The sequence below is a fragment of the Bombina bombina genome, chromosome 3 (genome assembly GCF_027579735.1).
Source record: "Bombina bombina isolate aBomBom1 chromosome 3, aBomBom1.pri, whole genome shotgun sequence".
In the NCBI taxonomy this organism is placed as follows: domain Eukaryota; kingdom Metazoa; phylum Chordata; class Amphibia; order Anura; family Bombinatoridae; genus Bombina; species Bombina bombina.
Window position 1 is genome coordinate 814,969,180 of NC_069501.1, and position 19,321 is coordinate 814,988,500.

A 19,321-nucleotide genomic window follows, 5' to 3' on the forward strand; every position below is an offset into this window, starting at 1 on the left:
GGTGAAAAATCAGAAAAGGAGACTCACAAGAAAGAGCAGATAATTCAGAAACTCTTCTGGCAGAAGAGATGGCCAAAAGGAACAAAACTTTCCAAGAAAGTAATTTAATGTCCAATGAATGCATAGGTTCAAACGGAGGAGCTTGAAGAGCCCCCAGAACCAAATTCAAACTCCAAGGAGGAGAAATTGACTTAATGACAGGTTTTATACGAACCAAAGCTTGTTCAAAACAATAAATATCAGGAAGATTAGCAATCTTTCTGTGAAAAAGAACAGAAAGAGCAGAGATTTGTCCTTTCAAGGAACTTGCAGACAAACCTTTATCCAAACCATCCTGAAGAAACTGTAAAATTCTCGGAATTCTAAAAGAATGCCAGGAAAAATGATGAGAAAGACACCAAGAAATATAAGTCTTCCAGACTCTATAATATATCTCCCTAGATACGGATTTACGAGCCTGTAACATAGTATTAATCACAGAGTCAGAGAAACCTCTTTGACTAAGAATCAAGCGTTCAATCTCTACACCTTTAAATTTAAGGATTTGAGATCCTGATGGAAAAAAGGACCTTGCGACAGAAGGTCTGGTCTTAACGGAAGAGTCCACGGTTGGCAAGAGGCCATCCGGACAAGATCCGCATACCAAAACCTGTGAGGCCATGCTGGAGCTACCAGCAGAACAAACGAGCATTCCTTCAGAATCTTGGAGATTACTCTTGGAAGAAGAACTAGAGGCGGAAAGATATAGGCAGGATGATACTTCCAAGGAAGTGACAATGCATCCACTGCTTCCGCTTGAGGATCCCTGGATCTGGACAGATACCTGGGAAGTTTCTTGTTTAGATGAGAGGCCATCAGATCTATTACTGGAAGTCCCCACATTTGAACAATCTGAAGAAATACCTCTGGGTTAAGAGACCATTCGCCCGGATGTAACGTTTGGCGACTGAGATAATCCGCTTCCCAATTGTCTATACCTGGGATATGAACCGCAGAAACTAGACAGGAGCTGGATTCCGCCCATACCAGAATTCGAGATACTTCTTTCATAAACAGAGGACTGTGAGTCCCTCCATGATGATTGATGTATGCCACAGTTGTGACATTGTCTGTCTGAAAACAAATGAACGATTCTCTCTTTAGAAGAGGCCATGACTGAAGAGCTCTGAAAATTGCACGGAGTTCCAAAATATTGATCGGTAATCTCACCTCCTGAGATTCCCAAACCCCTTGTGCTGTCAGAGACCCCCACACAGCTCCCCAACCTGTAAGACTTGCATCTGTTGAAATTACAGTCCAGGTCGGAAGAACAAAAGAAGCCCCCTGAACTAAACGATGGTGATCTGTCCACCACGTCAGAGAGTGTCGTACAATCGGTTTTAAAGATATTAATTGAGATATCTTTGTGTAATCCCTGCACCACTGGTTCAGCATACAGAGCTGAAGAGGTCGCATGTGAAAACGAGCAAAGGGGATCGCGTCCGATGCAGCAGTCATAAGACCTAGAATTTCCATGCATAAGGCTACCGAAGGGAATGATTGTGACTGAAGGTTTCGACAAGCTGATATCAATTTTAGATGTCTCTTGTCTGTCAAAGACAGAGTCATGGACACTGAATCTATCTGGAAACCTAAAAAGGTTACCCTTGTCTGAGGAATCAATGAACTTTTTGGTAAATTGATCCTCCAACCATGATCTTGAAGAAACAACACAAGTCGATTCGTATGAGATTCTGCTAAATGTGAAGACTGAGCAAGTACCAAGATATCGTCCAAATACCACAATACTCTGTTCTCTGATTACAGACAGAAGGGCACCGAGAACCTTTGTAAAAATTCTTGGAGCTGTTGCTAGGCCAAACGGTAGAGCCACAAACTGGTAATGCTTGTCTAGGAAAGAGAATCTCAGAAACTGATAGTGATCTGGATGAATCGGAATATGCAGATATGCATCCTGTAAATCTAAGCTTTTCTTAGAAAGGATTCAATTTTCCTATCTAAAGGATCCTTAAAGGAAGTACTATCTGCCGTAGGAATAGTAGTACGCTTAGCAAGAGTAGAGACAGCCCCATCAACCTTAGGGATTTTGTCCCAAAACTCTAATCTGTCAGATGGCACAGGATATAATTGCTTAAAACGTTTAGGAGTGAATGAATTACCCAAATTATTCCATTCCCTGGAAATTACTTCAGAAATAGCATCAGGGACAGGAAAAACTTCTGGAATAACTACAGGAGATTTAAAAACCTTATCTAAACGTTTAGATTTAGTATTAAGAGGACTAGAATCCTCTATTTCTAATGCAATTAGGACTTCTTTAAGTAAAGAACGAATAAATTCCATTTTAAATAAATATGAAGATTTATCAGCATCAACCTCTGAGACAGAATCCTCTGAACCAGAAGAACCATTATCAGAATCAGAATGATGATGTTCATTTAAAAATTCATCTGAAAAATGAGAAGTTTTAAAAAAAACTTTTTACGATTACTAGAAGGAGGAATAACAGACATAGCCTTCTTAATGGATTTAGAAACAAAATCTCTTATGTTATCAGGAACACTCTGAGCATTAGATGTTGACGGAACAGCAACAGGTAATGTAACAGTACTAAAGGAAATATTATATGCATTAACAAGTACATGACAATCAGTACAAACAACAGCTGGAGGAACAGATACCATAAGTTTACAGCAGATACACTTAGCTTTGGTAGATCCAGCACCAGGCAGCGATTTTCCAGAAGTATCTTCTGACTCAGTGTTAACCTGGGACATCTTGCAATATGTAATAGAAAAAACAACATATAAAGCAAAATTGATCAAATTCCTTAAATGACAGTTTCAGGAATGGGAAAAAAATGCCAGTGAACAAGCTTCTAGCAACGAGAAGCAATAAATAATGAGACTTAAATAATGTGGAGACAATAGTGACGCCCATATTTTTTTAGCGCCAAAAAAGACGCACACATTATTTGGCGCCTAAATGCTTTTGGTGACAAAAATGACGCCACATCCGGAACGCCGACACCTTTGGCGCAAAAAAATGTAAAAAATGGTGCAACTTCCGGCGACACTTATGACGCCGGAAACAGAAAAAAAAATTTGCGCCAAAAAAGTCCGTGCCAAGAATGACGCAATAAAATGAAGCATTTTCAGCCCCCGCAAGCCTAACAGCCCACAGGGAAAAAAGTCAAATTTTAAGGTAAGAAAAAATTGATTTATACATATGCATTATCCCAAATATGAAACTGACTGTCTGAAATAAGGAACGTTGAACATCCTGAGTCAAGGCAAATAAAGGTTTGAATACATATATTTAGAACTTTATAAAAAAGTGCCTAACCATAGCTTAGAGTGTCACAGAAAAGACTTACTTACCCCAGGACACTCATCTACAAGTTGTAGAAAGCCAAACCAGTACTGAAACGAAAATCAGTAGAGGTAATGGTATATATAAGAGTATATCGTCGATCTGAAAAGGGAGGTAAGAGATGAATCTCTACGACCGATAACAGAGAACCTATGAAATAGACCCCATAGAAGGAGATCATTGAATTCAAATAGATAATACTCTCCTCACATCCCTCTGACATTCACTGCACGCTGAGAGGAAAACCGGGCTTCAACCTGCTGCGGAGCGCATATCAACGTAGAATCTAGCACAAACTTACTTCACCACCTCCATAGGAGGCAAAGTTTGTAAAACTGATTTGTGGGTGTGGTGAGGGGTGTATTTGTAGGCATTTTGAGGTTTGGGAAACTTTGCCCCTCCTGGTAGAAATGTATATCCCATACGTCACTAGCTCATGGACTCTTGCTAATTACATGAAAGAAAAGTGAGACTGAAATAATGTGAAAAAAACTGGCGCCAAGTATAACGCCCACATATTTTGGCGCCAAGAATGACGCCCACATTTTTTGGCGACAAAAAACGTCCCCAACACACACACGTCAAAAATGACGCAATCACGTGAAAATTTTCGGCGCCAACTATGACGCCGGAAATGACGAAATTTTGCGCCAAAAAAGTCTTGCGCCAAAAAATGACGCAATAAATAGAAGCATTTTCTGCACCCACGAGCCTAACAGCCCGCAGTTTTGAAAAAAAAGTCAATTGAAAAAAATTTTAAGGTAAGAAAAAATATACTTTATATGCATTTTCCCAAAAATGAAAACTGGCAGTCTGAAAAAAGGAATACTGATTATCCTGAATCATGGCAAATATAAGTTTAACACATATATTTAGAACTTTACATATAAAGTGCCCAACCATAGCTTTGAGTGTCATAAATAGAAATAAGACTTACCCTAAGACACTCATCTACATATAGTAGATAGCCAAACCAGTACTGAAACGAGAATCAGTAGAGGTAATGGTATATAAGAGTATATCGTCGATCTGAAAAGGGAGGTAGGAGAAGAAATCTCTACGACCGATAACAGAGAACCTATGAAATAGATCCCCTAGAGGAAGACCATGGTATTCAAATAGGCAATACTCTCTTTACATCCCTCTGACATTCACTGTACTCAGAGGAAAACCGGGCTTCAGCCTGCTGCGAAGCGCATATCAACGTAGAAATCTAGCACAAACTTACTTCACCACCTCCATGGGAGGCAAAGTTTGTAAAACTGAATTGTGGGTGTGGTGAGGGGTGTATTTATAGGCATTTTGAGGTTTGGGAAACTTTGCCCCTCCTGGTAGGAATGTATATCCCATATGTCACTAGCTCATGGACTCTTGCCAATTACATGAAAGAAAAGAGGAGTATGAATCAGGTTCAAAATCAGAAGAAGAAACCAGAGGAAACTTCTTCTGAAGACACAATAGGAATATCCCTAGCCTCAGAAGGCATAGCACAAGTAGAAGGTAAATTCTGAACTGACCTTTTACGCTTACTCGAAGGTGGGAGAACTGCCAAAATTTCTTTGATGAGATATGCATAAAGTACAAAAACAGAAAATAAAACTTAAATACTAAGAATATCTAATAAATATAATATGGTGCAATCTAAAGATATGAGAGGTCTGCTTAAAACCTCAAAATAGACGGTGTATGCAAAGTGGAAATAAGTGCTAAAAGTGCGTGGAATAAAATCTCTATAAAAACAGAATTTATGTTTACCTGATAAATTACTTTCTCCAACGGTGTGTCCGGTCCACGGCGTCATCCTTACTTGTGGGATATTCTCTTCCCCAACAGGAAATGGCAAAGAGCCCAGCAAAGCTGGTCACATGATCCCTCCTAGGCTCCGCCTACCCCAGTCATTCGACCGACGTTAAGGAGGAATATTTGCATAGGAGAAACCATATGATACCGTGGTGACTGTAGTTAAAGAAAATAAATTATCAGACCTGATTAAAAAACCAGGGCGGGCCGTGGACCGGACACACCGTTGGAGAAAGTAATTTATCAGGTAAACATAAATTCTGTTTTCTCCAACATAGGTGTGTCCGGTCCACGGCGTCATCCTTACTTGTGGGAACCAATACCAAAGCTTTAGGACACGGATGAAGGGAGGGAGCAAATCAGGTCACCTAAATGGAAGGCACCACGGCTTGCAAAACCTTTCTCCCAAAAATAGCCTCAGAAGAAGCAAAAGTATCAAACTTGTAAAATTTGGTAAAAGTGTGCAGTGAAGACCAAGTCGCTGCCCTACATATCTGATCAACAGAAGCCTCGTTCTTGAAGGCCCATGTGGAAGCCACAGCCCTAGTGGAATGAGCTGTGATTCTTTCAGGAGGCTGCCGTCCGGCAGTCACATAAGCCAATCTGATGATGCTTTTAATCCAAAAAGAGAGAGAGGTAGAAGTTGCTTTTTGACCTCTCCTTTTAACAGAATAAACAACAAACAAGGAAGATGTTTGTCTAAAATCCTTTGTAGCATCTAAATAGAATTTTAGAGCGCGAACAACATCCAAATTGTGCAACAAACGTTCCTTCTTCGAAACTGGTTTCGGACACAAAGAAGGCACGACTATCTCCTGGTTAATGTTTTTGTTAGAAACAACTTTTATCAACGGAATGTAAGGGTTCAAACGGAACCCCCTGAAGAACTGAAAGAACTAAGTTGAGACTCCAAGGAGGAGTCAAAGGTTTGTAAACAGGCTTGATTCTAACCAGAGCCTGAACAAAGGCTTGAACATCTGGCACAGCTGCCAGCTTTTTGTGAAGTAACACAGACAAGGCAGAAATCTGTCCCTTCAAGGAACTTGCAGATAATCCTTTCTCCAATCCTTCTTGAAGAAAGGATAGAATCTTAGGAATCTTTACCTTGTCCCAAGGGAATTCTTTAGATTCACACCAACAGATATATTTTTTCCATATTTTGTGGTAAATTTTTCTAGTTACAGGCTTTCTAGCCTGAACAAGAGTATCAATAACAGAATCTGAGAACCCTCGTTTTGATAAGATCAAGCGTTCAATCTCCAAGCAGTCAGCTGGAGTGAGACCAGATTCGGATGTTCGAACGGACCTTGAACAAGAAGGTCTCGTCTCAAAGGTAGCTTCCATGGTGGAGCCGATGACATATTCACCAGATCTGCATACCAAGTCCTGCGTGGCCACGCAGGAGCTATCAAGATCACCGACGCCCTCTCCTGATTGATCCTGGCTACCAGCCTGGGGATGAGAGGAAACGGCGGGAATACATAAGCTAGTTTGAAGGTCCAAGGTGCTACTAGTGCATCTACTAGAGTCGCCTTGGGATCCCTGGATCTGGACCCGTAGCAAGGAACCTTGAAGTTCTGACGAGAGGCCATCAGATCCATGTCTGGAATGCCCCACAGTTGAGTAATTTGGGCAAAGATTTCCGGATGGAGTTCCCACTCCCCCGGATGTAATGTCTGACGACTCAGAAAATCCGCTTCCCAATTTTCCACTCCTGGGATGTGGATTGCAGACAGGTGGCAGGAGTGAGTCTCCGCCCATTGAATGATTTTGGTCACTTCTTCCATCGCCAGGGAACTCCTTGTTCCCCCCTGATGGTTGATGTACGCAACAGTCGTCATGTTGTCTGATTGAAACCGTATGAACTTGGCCTTTGCTAGCTGAGGCCAAGCCTTGAGAGCATTGAATATCGCTCTCAGTTCCAGAATATTTATCGGTAGAAGAGATTCTTCCCGAGACCAAAGACCCTGAGCTTTCAGGGGTCCCCAGACCGCGCCCCAGCCCATCAGACTGGCGTCGGTCGTGACAATGACCCACTCTGGTCTGCGGAAGGTCATCCCTTGTGACAGGTTGTCCAGGGACAGCCACCAACGGAGTGAGTCTCTGGTCCTCTGATTTACTTGTATCTTCGGAGACAAGTCTGTATAGTCCCCATTCCACTGACTGAGCATGCACAGTTGTAATGGTCTTAGATGAATGCGCGCAAAAGGAACTATGTCCATTGCCGCTACCATCAAACCTATTACTTCCATGCACTGCGCTATGGAAGGAAGAGGAACGGAATGAAGTGTTTGACAAGCGTTTAGAAGTTTTGTTTTTCTGGCCTCTGTCAGAAAAATCCTCATTTCTAAGGAGTCTATTATTGTTCCCAAGAAGGGAACCCTTGTCGACGGAGATAGAGAACTCTTTTCCACGTTCACTTTCCATCCGTGAGATCTGAGAAAGGCCAGGACTATGTCCGTGTGAGCCTTTGCTTGAGGAAGGGACGACGCTTGAATCAGAATGTCGTCCAAGTAAGGAACTACTGCAATGCCCCTTGGTCTTAGTACCGCTAGAAGGGACCCTAGTACCTTTGTGAAAATCCTTGGAGCAGTGGCTAATCCGAAAGGAAGCGCCACGAACTGGTAATGCTTGTCCAGGAATGCGAACCTTAGGAACCGATGATGTTCCTTGTGGATAGGAATATGTAGATACGCATCCTTTAAATCCACCGTGGTCATGAATTGACCTTCCTGGATGGAAGGAAGAATTGTTCGAATGGTTTCCATTTTGAACGATGGAACCTTGAGAAACTTGTTTAAGATCTTGAGATCTAAGATTGGTCTGAACGTTCCCTCTTTTTTGGGAACTACGAACAGATTGGAGTAGAACCCCATCCCTTGTTCTCCTAATGGAACAGGATGAATCACTCCCATTTTTAACAGGTCTTCTACACAATGTAAGAATGCCTGTCTCTTTATGTGGTCTGAAGACAATTGAGACCTGTGGAACCTCCCCCTTGGGGGAAGCCCCTTGAATTCCAGAAGATAACCTTGGGAGACTATTTCTAGTGCCCAAGGATCCAGAACATCTCTTGCCCAAGCCTGAGCGAAGAGAGAGAGTCTGCCCCCCACCAGATCCGGTCTCGGATCGGGGGCCAACATTTCATGCTGTCTTGGTAGCAGTGGCAGGTTTCTTGGCCTGCTTTCCCTTGTTCCAGCCTTGCATTGGTCTCCAGGCTGGCTTGGCTTGAGAAGTATTGCCCTCTTGCTTAGAGGATGTAGCACTTGGGGCTGGTCCGTTTCTACGAAAGGGACGAAAATTAGGTTTATTTTTGGCCTTGAAAGACCTATCCTGAGGAAGGGCGTGGCCCTTACCCCCAGTGATATCAGAGATAATCTCTTTCAAGTCAGGGCCAAACAGCGTTTTCCCCTTGAAAGGAATGTTAAGTAGTTTGTTCTTGGAAGACGCATCCGCTGACCAAGATTTCAACCAAAGCGCTCTGCGCGCCACAATAGCAAACCCAGAATTCTTCGCCGCTAACCTAGCCAATTGCAAAGTGGCGTCTAGGGTGAAAGAATTAGCCAATTTGAGAGCACGGATTCTGTCCATAATCTCCTCATAAGGAGGAGAATCACTATCGATCGCCTTTACTAGCTCATCGAACCATCGAACTACGCGGCTGTAGTGACAGGGACAATGCATGAAATTGGTTGTAGAAGGTAACCTTGCTGAACAAACATCTTTTTAAGCAAACCTTCTAATTTTTTATCCATAGGATCTTTGAAAGCACAACTATCTTCTATGGGTATAGTGGTGCGTTTGTTTAAAGTAGAAACCGCTCCCTCGACCTTGGGGACTGTCTGCCATAAGTCCTTTCTGGGGTCGACCATAGGAAACAATTTTTTAAATATGGGGGGAGGGACGAAAGGTATACCGGGCCTTTCCCATTCTTTATTTACAATGTCCGCCACCCGCTTGGGTATAGGAAAAGCTTCTGGGAGCCCCGGGACCTCTAGGAACTTGTCCATTTTACATAGTTTCTCTGGGATGATCAAATTCTCACAATCATCCAGAGTGGATAATACCTCCTTAAGCAGAGCGCGGAGATGTTCCAACTTAAATTTAAATGTAATCACATCGGGTTCAGCTTGTTGAGAAATTTTCCCTGAATCTGAAATTTCTCCCTCAGACAAAACCTCCCTGGCCCCCTCAGACTGGTGTAGGGGCATTTCAGAACCATTATCATCAGCGTCCTCATGCTCTTCAGTATCTAAAACAGAGCAGTCGCGCTTACGCTGATAAGTGGGCATTTTGGCTAAAATGTTTTTGATAGAATTATCCATTACAGCCGTTAATTGTTGCATAGTAAGGAGTATTGGCGCGCTAGATGTACTAGGGGCCTCCTGAGTGGGCAAGACTGGTGTAGACGAAGGAGGGAATGATGCAGTACCATGCTTACTCCCCTCACTTGAGGAATCATCTTGGGCATCATTTTCAGTGTCACATAAATCACATCTATTTAAATGAGAAGGAATCTTGGCTTCCCCACATTCAGAACACAGTCTATCTGGTAGTTCAGACATGTTAAACAGGCATAAACTTGATAAAGTACAAAAAACGTTTTAAAATAAAACCGTTACTGTCACTTTAAATTTTAAACTGAACACACTTTATTACTGCAATTGCGAAAAAGTATGAAGGAATTGTTCAAAATTCACCAAAATTTCACCACAGTGTCTTAAAGCCTTAAAAGTATTGCACACCAAATTTGGAAGCTTTAACCCTTAAAATAACGGAACCGGAGCCGTTTTTATCTTTAACCCCTTTACAGTCCCTGGTATCTGCTTTGCTGAGACCCAGCCAAGCCCAAAGGGGAATACGATACCAAATGACGCCTTCAGAAAGTCTTTTCTATGTATCAGAGCTCCTCACACATGCGACTGCATGTCATGCCTCTCAAAAACAAGTGCGCAATACCGGCGCGAAAATGAGGCTCTGCCTATGATTAGGGAAAGCCCCTAGAGAATAAGGTGTCTAAAACAGTGCCTGCCGATATTATTTTACAAAAATACCCAGATTAAATGATTCCTCAAGGCTAAATATGTGTATATATGAATCGATTTAGCCCAGAAAATGTCTACAGTCTTAATAAGCCCTTGTGAAGCCCTTATTTACTGTCTGAATAAAAATGGCTTACCGGATCCCATAGGGAAAATGACAGCTTCCAGCATTACATCGTCTTGTTAGAATGTGTCATACCTCAAGCAGCAAAAGACTGCTCACTGTTCCCCCAACTGAAGTTAATTCCTCTCAACAGTCCTGTGTGGAACAGCCATGGATTTTAGTAACGGTTGCTAAAATCATTTTCCTCTTACAAACAGAAATCTTCATCTCTTTTCTGTTTCAGAGTAAATAGTACATACCAGCACTATTTTAAAATAACAAACTCTTGATTGAATAATAAAAACTACAGTTAAACACTAAAAAACTCTAAGCCATCTCCGTGGAGATGTTGCCTGTACAACGGCAAAGAGAATGACTGGGGTAGGCGGAGCCTAGGAGGGATCATGTGACCAGCTTTGCTGGGCTCTTTGCCATTTCCTGTTGGGGAAGAGAATATCCCACAAGTAAGGATGACGCCGTGGACCGGACACACCTATGTTGGAGAAATGGTTTTAAAACCATAAAGGGCTAATTGAGAAAACAGTGTCTGGGTACAACTAAATGTAAGTAACGTGTAATCGATGAGTAATATTAAATACTGAAAAAATTGTCTGCAGTAATACTTAATAATGTGAAAATCGCTAGGCAATGGGTGTTGCCGAATTTTATCAAAATTATAGCTAAAAATATATTAATTAAAACAACTTAATACAAACAGCAACTTCATACAGCAGCCTCAAATAACAGAATAAAACAGTGTCTATTGCACAAATAATAAAAAAAGAGATGGTAGCTCAATGTAACCTATTCTACTCCAGGTAATTTACTTAAAATAGTTTGTTAATTTTTTTACTCAATAAACTGTTGTAATTATTTTATTGAATTAGTTTTGGTGTTATCCTTCAGCCCTTTACTACTCTAGTGTTGAGCGCTTCTGATCTAAATCTTTTTACTCCTTTTAAACTACACATGATAAAAAAAAAATGGAAACTCATACAGCATAGTAATATTAGCATCAGGAAAGTGAATAATCTTAAAATTTTTAGCTAGCAGTATATAAACTAAATTTGTTACATACCTTCCTCACAGAGCAAAAGACTGGTAGGGAGCATTATTATTTAAATATATAGCTTATCAGTTAATATGCAAAATTTGTATAACAGAGTCAGGTACAAATTTCAACACTTACCCGTCACATATGGCTCTAAAGCCTTTGGCACCAAACTTCGTGCTGTTTTTAAATCTTCTGCTGAACAAGTTCCAGATTCCAACCCGCATGCCATACCCATTCTTTTCAAGACTTCTATGTCATCATGAATTTCAAACGTGTTATCAAAATTAAAAAGATATTCAAACCTGTTGAAAAAAAATGATTGATACTGTAAATGAATTTTGCTAGGCGTAAGGAGGTTAATAGAACACATTTTACCACCACTTACACTTTAAACAATGAATACACTAAAAAGGTCTGAAAAAAAAAAAATTATGCTTACCAGATAAATTCCTTTCTTTCATAGCAGGGAGAGTCCACAACTTCATTCCTTACTGTTGGGAAATACAACACCTGGCCACCAGGAGGAGGCAGAGACACCCCAGCCAAAGGCTTAAATATCCCTCCCACTTTTCCCATCCCCTCAGTCATTCGGGCGAGGGAACGAGGAAAAGTAGGAGAAACATCAGGGTATAAAAGGTGCCGGAAGAAAATAAAAAGGGAGACGCCCCAAAAAATTCTTACGGGCGGGGTTGTGGACTCTCCATGCCAGGAAAGAAAGAAATTTATCTGGTGAGCATAAATTTTGTTTTCTTTCCAAAGGCGGGGAAAGTCCACAACTTCATTCCTCACTGTTGGGAAACAATACCCAAGCTCCAGAGGACACTGAATGATTTAACTGGAGGGAAATTAAAGAAAAAGGCGGACCCTAATCTGAGGGCACCACAGCCTGCAAAACCTCTCCCCCAAACGCTGCTTCAGCCGAAGCAAACATCAAATTTGTAGAATTTAGAAAAAAGTATGTAATATGGACCAGGTAGGCGCCTTACAAATCGGATCCATAGAGGCTTTGTTCCTAAAAGCCCAGGAAGAAGCAACTGCCCTAGTGGAATGAGCCGTTATCCTCTCTAACCTGCTGACCCGCTTTCTCATAAGCTAAGCGGATGATACTCCGCAACAAAAAAGATAAGTAGAAGTGGTCTTCCGGCCCTTGCGCCTACCCGCATAGAGAACAAACAAGGATGATTGTCTAAACTCCTAAGTAGCCTGAAGGTAAAACTTCAAGGCACAAACATCATCCAAATTGTGGAGCAACCGTTCCATTGTAGAGGAATGATTTGGACAAAGGGAAGGAACCACAATCTCCTGATTGAGGTTGAGATCCGTCAACCTTAGGAAGGAACCCTAACTCCGTACGGAACCGCCTTGTCGGCATGAAACACAAGGTAGGTGGAATCACACTGTAAAGCAGAAATCTCAGACTCTGCGAGATGGTGCAATAGCCAACAAAAAACTAAATTTATGCTTACCTGATAAAATTCTTTCTTTCCGGATATGGATGTGAATTGCAGATAGATGGCAGGAGTGATCCTCCGCCCATTTGATGATCTTGGATACTTCCTTCATCGCTAGGGAACTCTTTGTTCCTCTCTGATGATTGATGTACGCTACAGTCGTGATGTTGTCCGACTGAAATCTGATGAATTTGGCCTCCGCTAGTTGAGGCCACGCCTGGAGCGTATTGAATATCGCTCTCAGCTCCAGAATGTTTATCGGGAGAAGAGATTCTTCCCGAGACCATAGACCCTGAGCCTTCAGGGAGTTCCAGACCGCACCCCAGCCTAACAGACTGGCATCGGTCGTGACAATGATCCACTCCGGTCTGCGGAAACTCATTCCCTGAGACAGGTGATCTTGAGACAACCACCAGAGAAGAGAGTCTCTGGTTTTCTGGTCCATTTGTATTTGAGGAGATAAATCTGCGTAATCCCCATTCCACTGTTTGAGCATGCACAGTTGCAGTGGTCTGAGATGAATTCGGGCAAAAGGGACTACGTCCATTGCCGCAACCATTAAACCAATTACCTCCATGCACTGAGCCACAGAAGGCCGAGGAATGGAATGAAGAACTCGGCAAGTATTCAACAGTTTTGACTTCCTGACCTCTGTCAGAAAGATTTTAATTTCTACCGAGTCTATTAGTGTTCCCAGGAAGGGAACCCTTGTGAGCGGGGACAGAGAACTTTTTTCTACGTTCACCTTCCACCCGCGAGACCTTAGAAAGGCCAGAACAATGTCCGTATGAGCCTTGGCTCTGTGAAAGGACGACGCCTGTATTAATATGTCGTCCAGGTAAGGTTATACTGCAATGCCCCGCGGTCTAAGTACCGCTAGAAGGGACCCTAGCACCTTTGTGAAAATTCTGGGAGCGGTGGCAAACCCGAAAGGGAGGGCCACGAACTGGTAATGTTTCTCCAGAAAGGCGAACCTTAGGAATTGATGGTGATCTTTGTGGATAGGAATATGTAGATACGCATCCTTTAGATCCACGGAACTCTGAGGAATTTGTTTAGAATTTTTAGATCCAGGATTGGCCTGAAAGTTCCTTCCTTTTTGGGAACTACGAACAGGTTTGAGTAAAAACCCAGTCCTTGTTCTACAATTGGAACTGGGTGTATCACTCCCATTTTTAGAAGATCTTCTACACAGCGTAAGAACGCCTGTTTCTTTGTTTGGTCTGAAGACAAACGAGAAATGTGGAACCTTCCCCTTGGGGGAGAATCCTTGAATTCTAGAAGGTACCCCTGAGCAACTATTTCTAATGCCCAGGGATCTGGAACATCTCTTGCCCAAGCCTGAGCAAAGAGAGAATGTCTGCCCCCTACTAGATCCGATCCCGGATCGGGGGCTACCCCTTCATGCTGTCTTGGTAGCAGGAGCGGGCTTCTTGGCCTGTTTACCCTTATTCCAGCCCTGCAAGGGTTTCCAGGTTGCTTTGGGCTGGGAAGCGTTATCTTGCTTTGCGGCAGCAGAGGTTGCAGCAGGTCCGCTCCTGAAGTTGCGAAAGGAGCGAAAATTAGCCTTGTTTTTGGCCTTAAACGGCCTATCTTGTGGAAGGGCATGGCCCTTGCCCCCAGTGATATCTGAAATAGTTCCTTTCAGCTCTGGGCCGAATAGGGTTTTCCCCTTGAAGGGAATATTTAACAGTTTCGTTTTGGACGACACATCCGCCGACCACGATTTGAGCCAAAGCGCTCTTCGCGCCATGATGGCAAAACCTGAGTTTTTCGCCGCTAGCTTAGCTAATTGGAGAGCGGCATCAGTGATAAAAGAATTAGCCAGCTTTAGAGCATGAATTCTATCCATGACCTAATCGTATGAAGTCTCCCTCTGGAGCGACTCCTCCAGGGCCTCGAACCAAAAAGCCGCTGCAGTAGTTACCGGAATAATGCAGGCAATTGGTTGAAGAAGAAAACCTTGCTGAACAAAAATTTTCTTCAGCAATCCTTCCAATTTTTTATCCATAGGATCTTTGAAAGCACAACTGTCCTCTATTGGTATAGTTGTACGCTTAGAAAGTGTTGAAACAGCTCCCTCTACCTTAGGGACCGTCTGCCACGCGTCCCGCCTGGGGTCGTTTATGGGGAACATTTTCTTAAAGATAGGGGGGGAACAAAGGGTACACCTGGTCTCTCCCACTCCCTAGTCACAATATCCGCCACCCTCTTTGGGATCGGAAATGCCTCAGTGTATACAGGGACCTCTAAAAACCTGTCCATTTTACACAATTTTTCTGGGACCACCATGGGGTCACAATCATCCAGCGTAGCTAAAACCTCCTCTTAAGCAGGACGCTGAGGTGTTCCAGCTTAAATTTAAATGCTAAGGAATCTAACTCTGCCCGCTGAGAAACTTTTCCTGTGTCAGAAATTTCTCCCTCAGACAGACCGTCCCTCACTGCTACTTCTGAGTTTTGTGAGGGTACTACAGATAAATCATCCAAAGCTTCTAATTGCTCATCCTCTGTATTTAAAACTGAGCTATCGCACTTTTTTGGAAAAACTGGCAGTTTGGATAAAAATGCTGCAAGGGAATTATCCATTACTGCTGCTAACTGTTGTAAAGTCATAGGGGCCAATGCGCTAGAGGTACTAGGCATCGCTTGCGCGGGCGTAACTGGTGTCGACACATGGGGAGAGGAAGAAGGACTATCCTCATTACCCTCTGTTAAGGAATCATCTTGGGCTACATTTTTAAGTGTCACTGGATGGTCTTTAAAATGCTTAGATGTTTTTAGCACACTTTAACCCCTTAATGACCGCAGCACTTTTCCATTTTCTGTCCGTTTGGGACCAAGGCTATTTTTACATTTTTGCGGTGTTTGTGTTTAGCTGTAATTCTTGTCTTACTCATTTACTGTACCCACACATATTATATACCGTTTTTCTCGGCATTAAATGGACTTTCAAAAGATACCATTATTTTCATCATATCTTATAATTTACTATAAAAAACATTATAAAATATGAGGAAAAAATGGAAAAAAACACACTTTTTCTAACTTTGACCCCCAATATCTGTTACACATCTACAACCACCAAAAAACACCCATGCTAAATAGTTTCTAAATTTTGTCCTGAGTTTAGAAATACCCAATGTTTACATGTTCTTTGCTTTTTTTGCAAGTTATAGGGCCATAAATACAAGTAGCACTTTGCTATTTCCAAACCACTTTTTTTTTTCAAAATTAGCGCTAGTTACATTGGGACACTAATATCTTTCAGGAATCCCTGAATATCCATTGACATGTATATATTTTTTTTTCGAAGACATCCCAAAGTATTGATCTAGGTCCATTTTGGTATATTTCATGCCACTATTTCACCGCCAAATGCGATCAAATAAAAAAAATTGTTCACTTTTTCACAAAGTTTAGGTTTCTCACTGAAATTATTTACAAACAACTTATTATAGCATAAATGATTGTAAATGCTTCTCTGGGATCCCCTTTGTTCAGAAATAGCAGACATATATGGCTTTGGCGTTGCTTTTTGGTAATTAGAAGGCTGCTAAATGCCACTGCGCACAATACGTGTATTATGCTCAGCAGTGAAGGGGTTAATTAGGGAGCATGTAGGGAGCTTCTAGGGTTAATTTTAGCTTTAGTGTAGTGTAGTAGACAACCCCAAGTATTGATCTAGGCACATTTTGGTATATTCCATGCCACCATTTCACCGCCAAATGCGATCAAATTAAAAAAAACGTTAATTTTTTCACAATTTTAGGTTTCTCACTGAAATTATTTACAAACAGCTTGTGCAATTATGGCACAAATGGTTGTAAATGCTTCTCTGGGATGCCCTTTGTTCAGAAATAGCAGACATATATGACTTTGGCGTTGCTTTTTGGTAATTAGAAAGTCGCTAAATGCTGCTGCGCATCACACGTGTATTATGGCTAGCAGTGAAGGGGTTAATTAGGTAGTTTGTAGGGAGCTTGCAGGGTTAATTTTAGCTTTAGTGTAGAGATCAGCCTCCCACCTGACACATCCCACCCCCTGATCCCTCCCAAACAGCTCCCTTCCCTCCCCCATCCCACAATTGTCCCCGCCATCTTAAGTACTGGCAGAAAGTCTGCCAGTACTAAAATAAAAGTTTTGGGGGGTTTTTTAAAAAGAAAAAAAAAAAAAAAAAAAAAGCATATTTACATATGCTGTGTTTAGGATCCCCCCCTTAACCCCCAACCTCCCTGATCCCCCCCAAAACAGCTCTCTAAGCCTCCACCTCAGCCTTATTGGGGGCCATCTTGGGTACTGGCAGCTGTCTGCCAGTACCCAGTTTGAACAATCAAATGTTTATTTTTTTTTTATTTTTTCTGTAGTGTAGCTCCCCCCCGCCCCCCCCCCCACGCACCAACCCCCACCACCTAAATTACACCTAATGGGTTTTTTTTACATTAAATGTCCCCCGTTTATTTAGCTTTGGGACACATTTTTTCTGTAGTGTAGCGGCTCCCACCCGCTCCCTCCCCGTGCACGCGCCCGCCCCCTTGTGCACGTGCGCGCGCCCCGCGCGCTCCCCCGGACTTCCCCGCCCACGATCCCGCCCCCCTCCACATGACCAGGGCCATCGATGGCCGCTAACCCACCTCCCATACCGGCTCCCACCCACCAACGATACCGGCCATCGATGTCCGGTGCAGAGAGGGCCACAGAGTGGCTCTCTCTGCATCGGATGGCCGTAAAAGGTTATTGCAGGATGCCTCCATATCAAGGCATCACTGCAATAACCGGAAAGCAGCTGGAAGCGAGCAGGATCGCTTCCAGCTGCTTTCCAGACCGAGGACGTGCAGGGTACGTTCTCAGGCGTTAACTGCCTTTTTTCTGAGGACGTACCCTGCACGTCCTCGGTCATTAAGGGGTTAAACATAAATGCAATGGGGGTACCGCCATAGCTTTTAAACATAAAGAACAAGGTCTATCTGAAGACTCAGACATGTTTGACAGACTTAGACAGCACTATAATACAGAAAAAATCATTTTGAAAAAAACGTTACTGTGTCTTTAAATAATAAAAAGCACACACTTTTTTTTATCAAATCACCAAAAAACATCCGATCTTTATGAAATTTTCACCACATGATCTTAATGCTTTGAAATGATTGCACACAACGTTTCAAATCAATTAACCCCTTATTGCCCAAACCAGAGCAAATTGAAGTAAACAACCGGTTTAACCCACTATAGCACGGTGCCACAGTCTTTGCTGTGGCCCTACCTTCCTTTTGGGTTATTTGTAGAAGAAAAATAAGCCTCCCTGAAGTCCTCCTGCACTCTCAGGACTCTACACATGAAGCTGCATGAAGCTGTCTTGCAAATCAACTGGGCAACTGAGGCGCGAAAATGAGGCCCCCTCCCTCTTCATTCCAGAGTTATGGGGCCTTCCTGAGACAGATTAGGTGTCTTACAATATGCCAGGCGTAATAAAAACCCCAAAAGTGTTTCCAACGTCTAAAACACTTGAACAAATATAAGATTACACTAATAAAGTAATCGATTTAGCCCATCACAGTGTCTACCAGTATTTAAGCCCTTAACTGAAGCCATCCTTCTATACTGCATCTCAGAAAATGGCTTACCTTCCCTCATGGGGATTTATGTCAGTCTTCTAGCATTACCAGGTCTTGTTAGAAAAAAATGACTGAGCATACCTTAAGCAGTTAAGCCTGCAAACTGTTCCCCCCAACTGAAGTTCTCCGGTACTCAACAGTCCTGCGTGGGAACAGCAATGGATTTTAGTTACAACATGCTAAAATCTTTTTCCTCTCAGCAGAAATCTTCATCACTTTCTGCCTCAGAGTAAATAGTACAAACCGGCACTATTTTAAAATAACAAACTCTTGATTGAAGAAATAAAAACTACAAATCTAACACCACAAACTCTTTACCCTCCCGTGGAGATGCTACTTGTTAGAGCGGCAAAGAGAATGACTGGGGGGGCGGAGCCTGAGGGGAGCTATATGGACAGCTTTGCTGTGTGCTCTCTTTGCCACTTCCTGTAGGGATTGAGAATATCCCACAAGTAAGAATGAATCAGTGGACTGGATACACCAAGTAAGAGAAAACTATTAAGTTTGTTGGAACTTCTAAGGCGTTACTACTGCCTGAGAATCCGAATAGTCCAAAGTAGCTAAAACCTCCTTCAATAACACCCGGAGGTGTTCAAGCTTAAACCTGAAGGAAGAACCTTCACTATCAGAGAAGGGCATTATAGTGTCTGAATCTGAAATCTCACCCTCTGAGCGAGAATTCTCCTCATCCTCAGATCTTAAAGGAATCTGAGGGTCAGCATTAGAAACAGATACCCTAGTCTCTGAAACTTTAGATTTCCTTTTGCGCTTCCCAGAAAATCTGGGAAACTCGGCTAAGGCTGCAGATATCGCTGAGAATACCTGAGCAGCAATCTCTGCCTTTAAAAACGCTCCACTGGGAGTTAAAGAGGAACCACAGAACAC

The 19,321-nt window shown here is 42.5% G+C and overlaps 1 protein-coding gene across 4 annotated transcripts in view; it reads right to left on the reverse strand.

The window, feature by feature from the left end:
• Positions 1-19,321, reverse strand: part of TFDP1 (transcription factor Dp-1) — a 448,358-nt gene that overhangs the window by 165,198 nt on the left and 263,839 nt on the right. For all 4 annotated transcript variants that reach the window (XM_053707753.1, XM_053707750.1, XM_053707752.1 and 1 more), the window contains exon 10: positions 11,507-11,673. In XM_053707753.1, the coding sequence (XP_053563728.1) occupies positions 11,507-11,673 (167 nt within the window). The remainder of the gene's footprint in view (positions 1-11,506; positions 11,674-19,321) is intronic.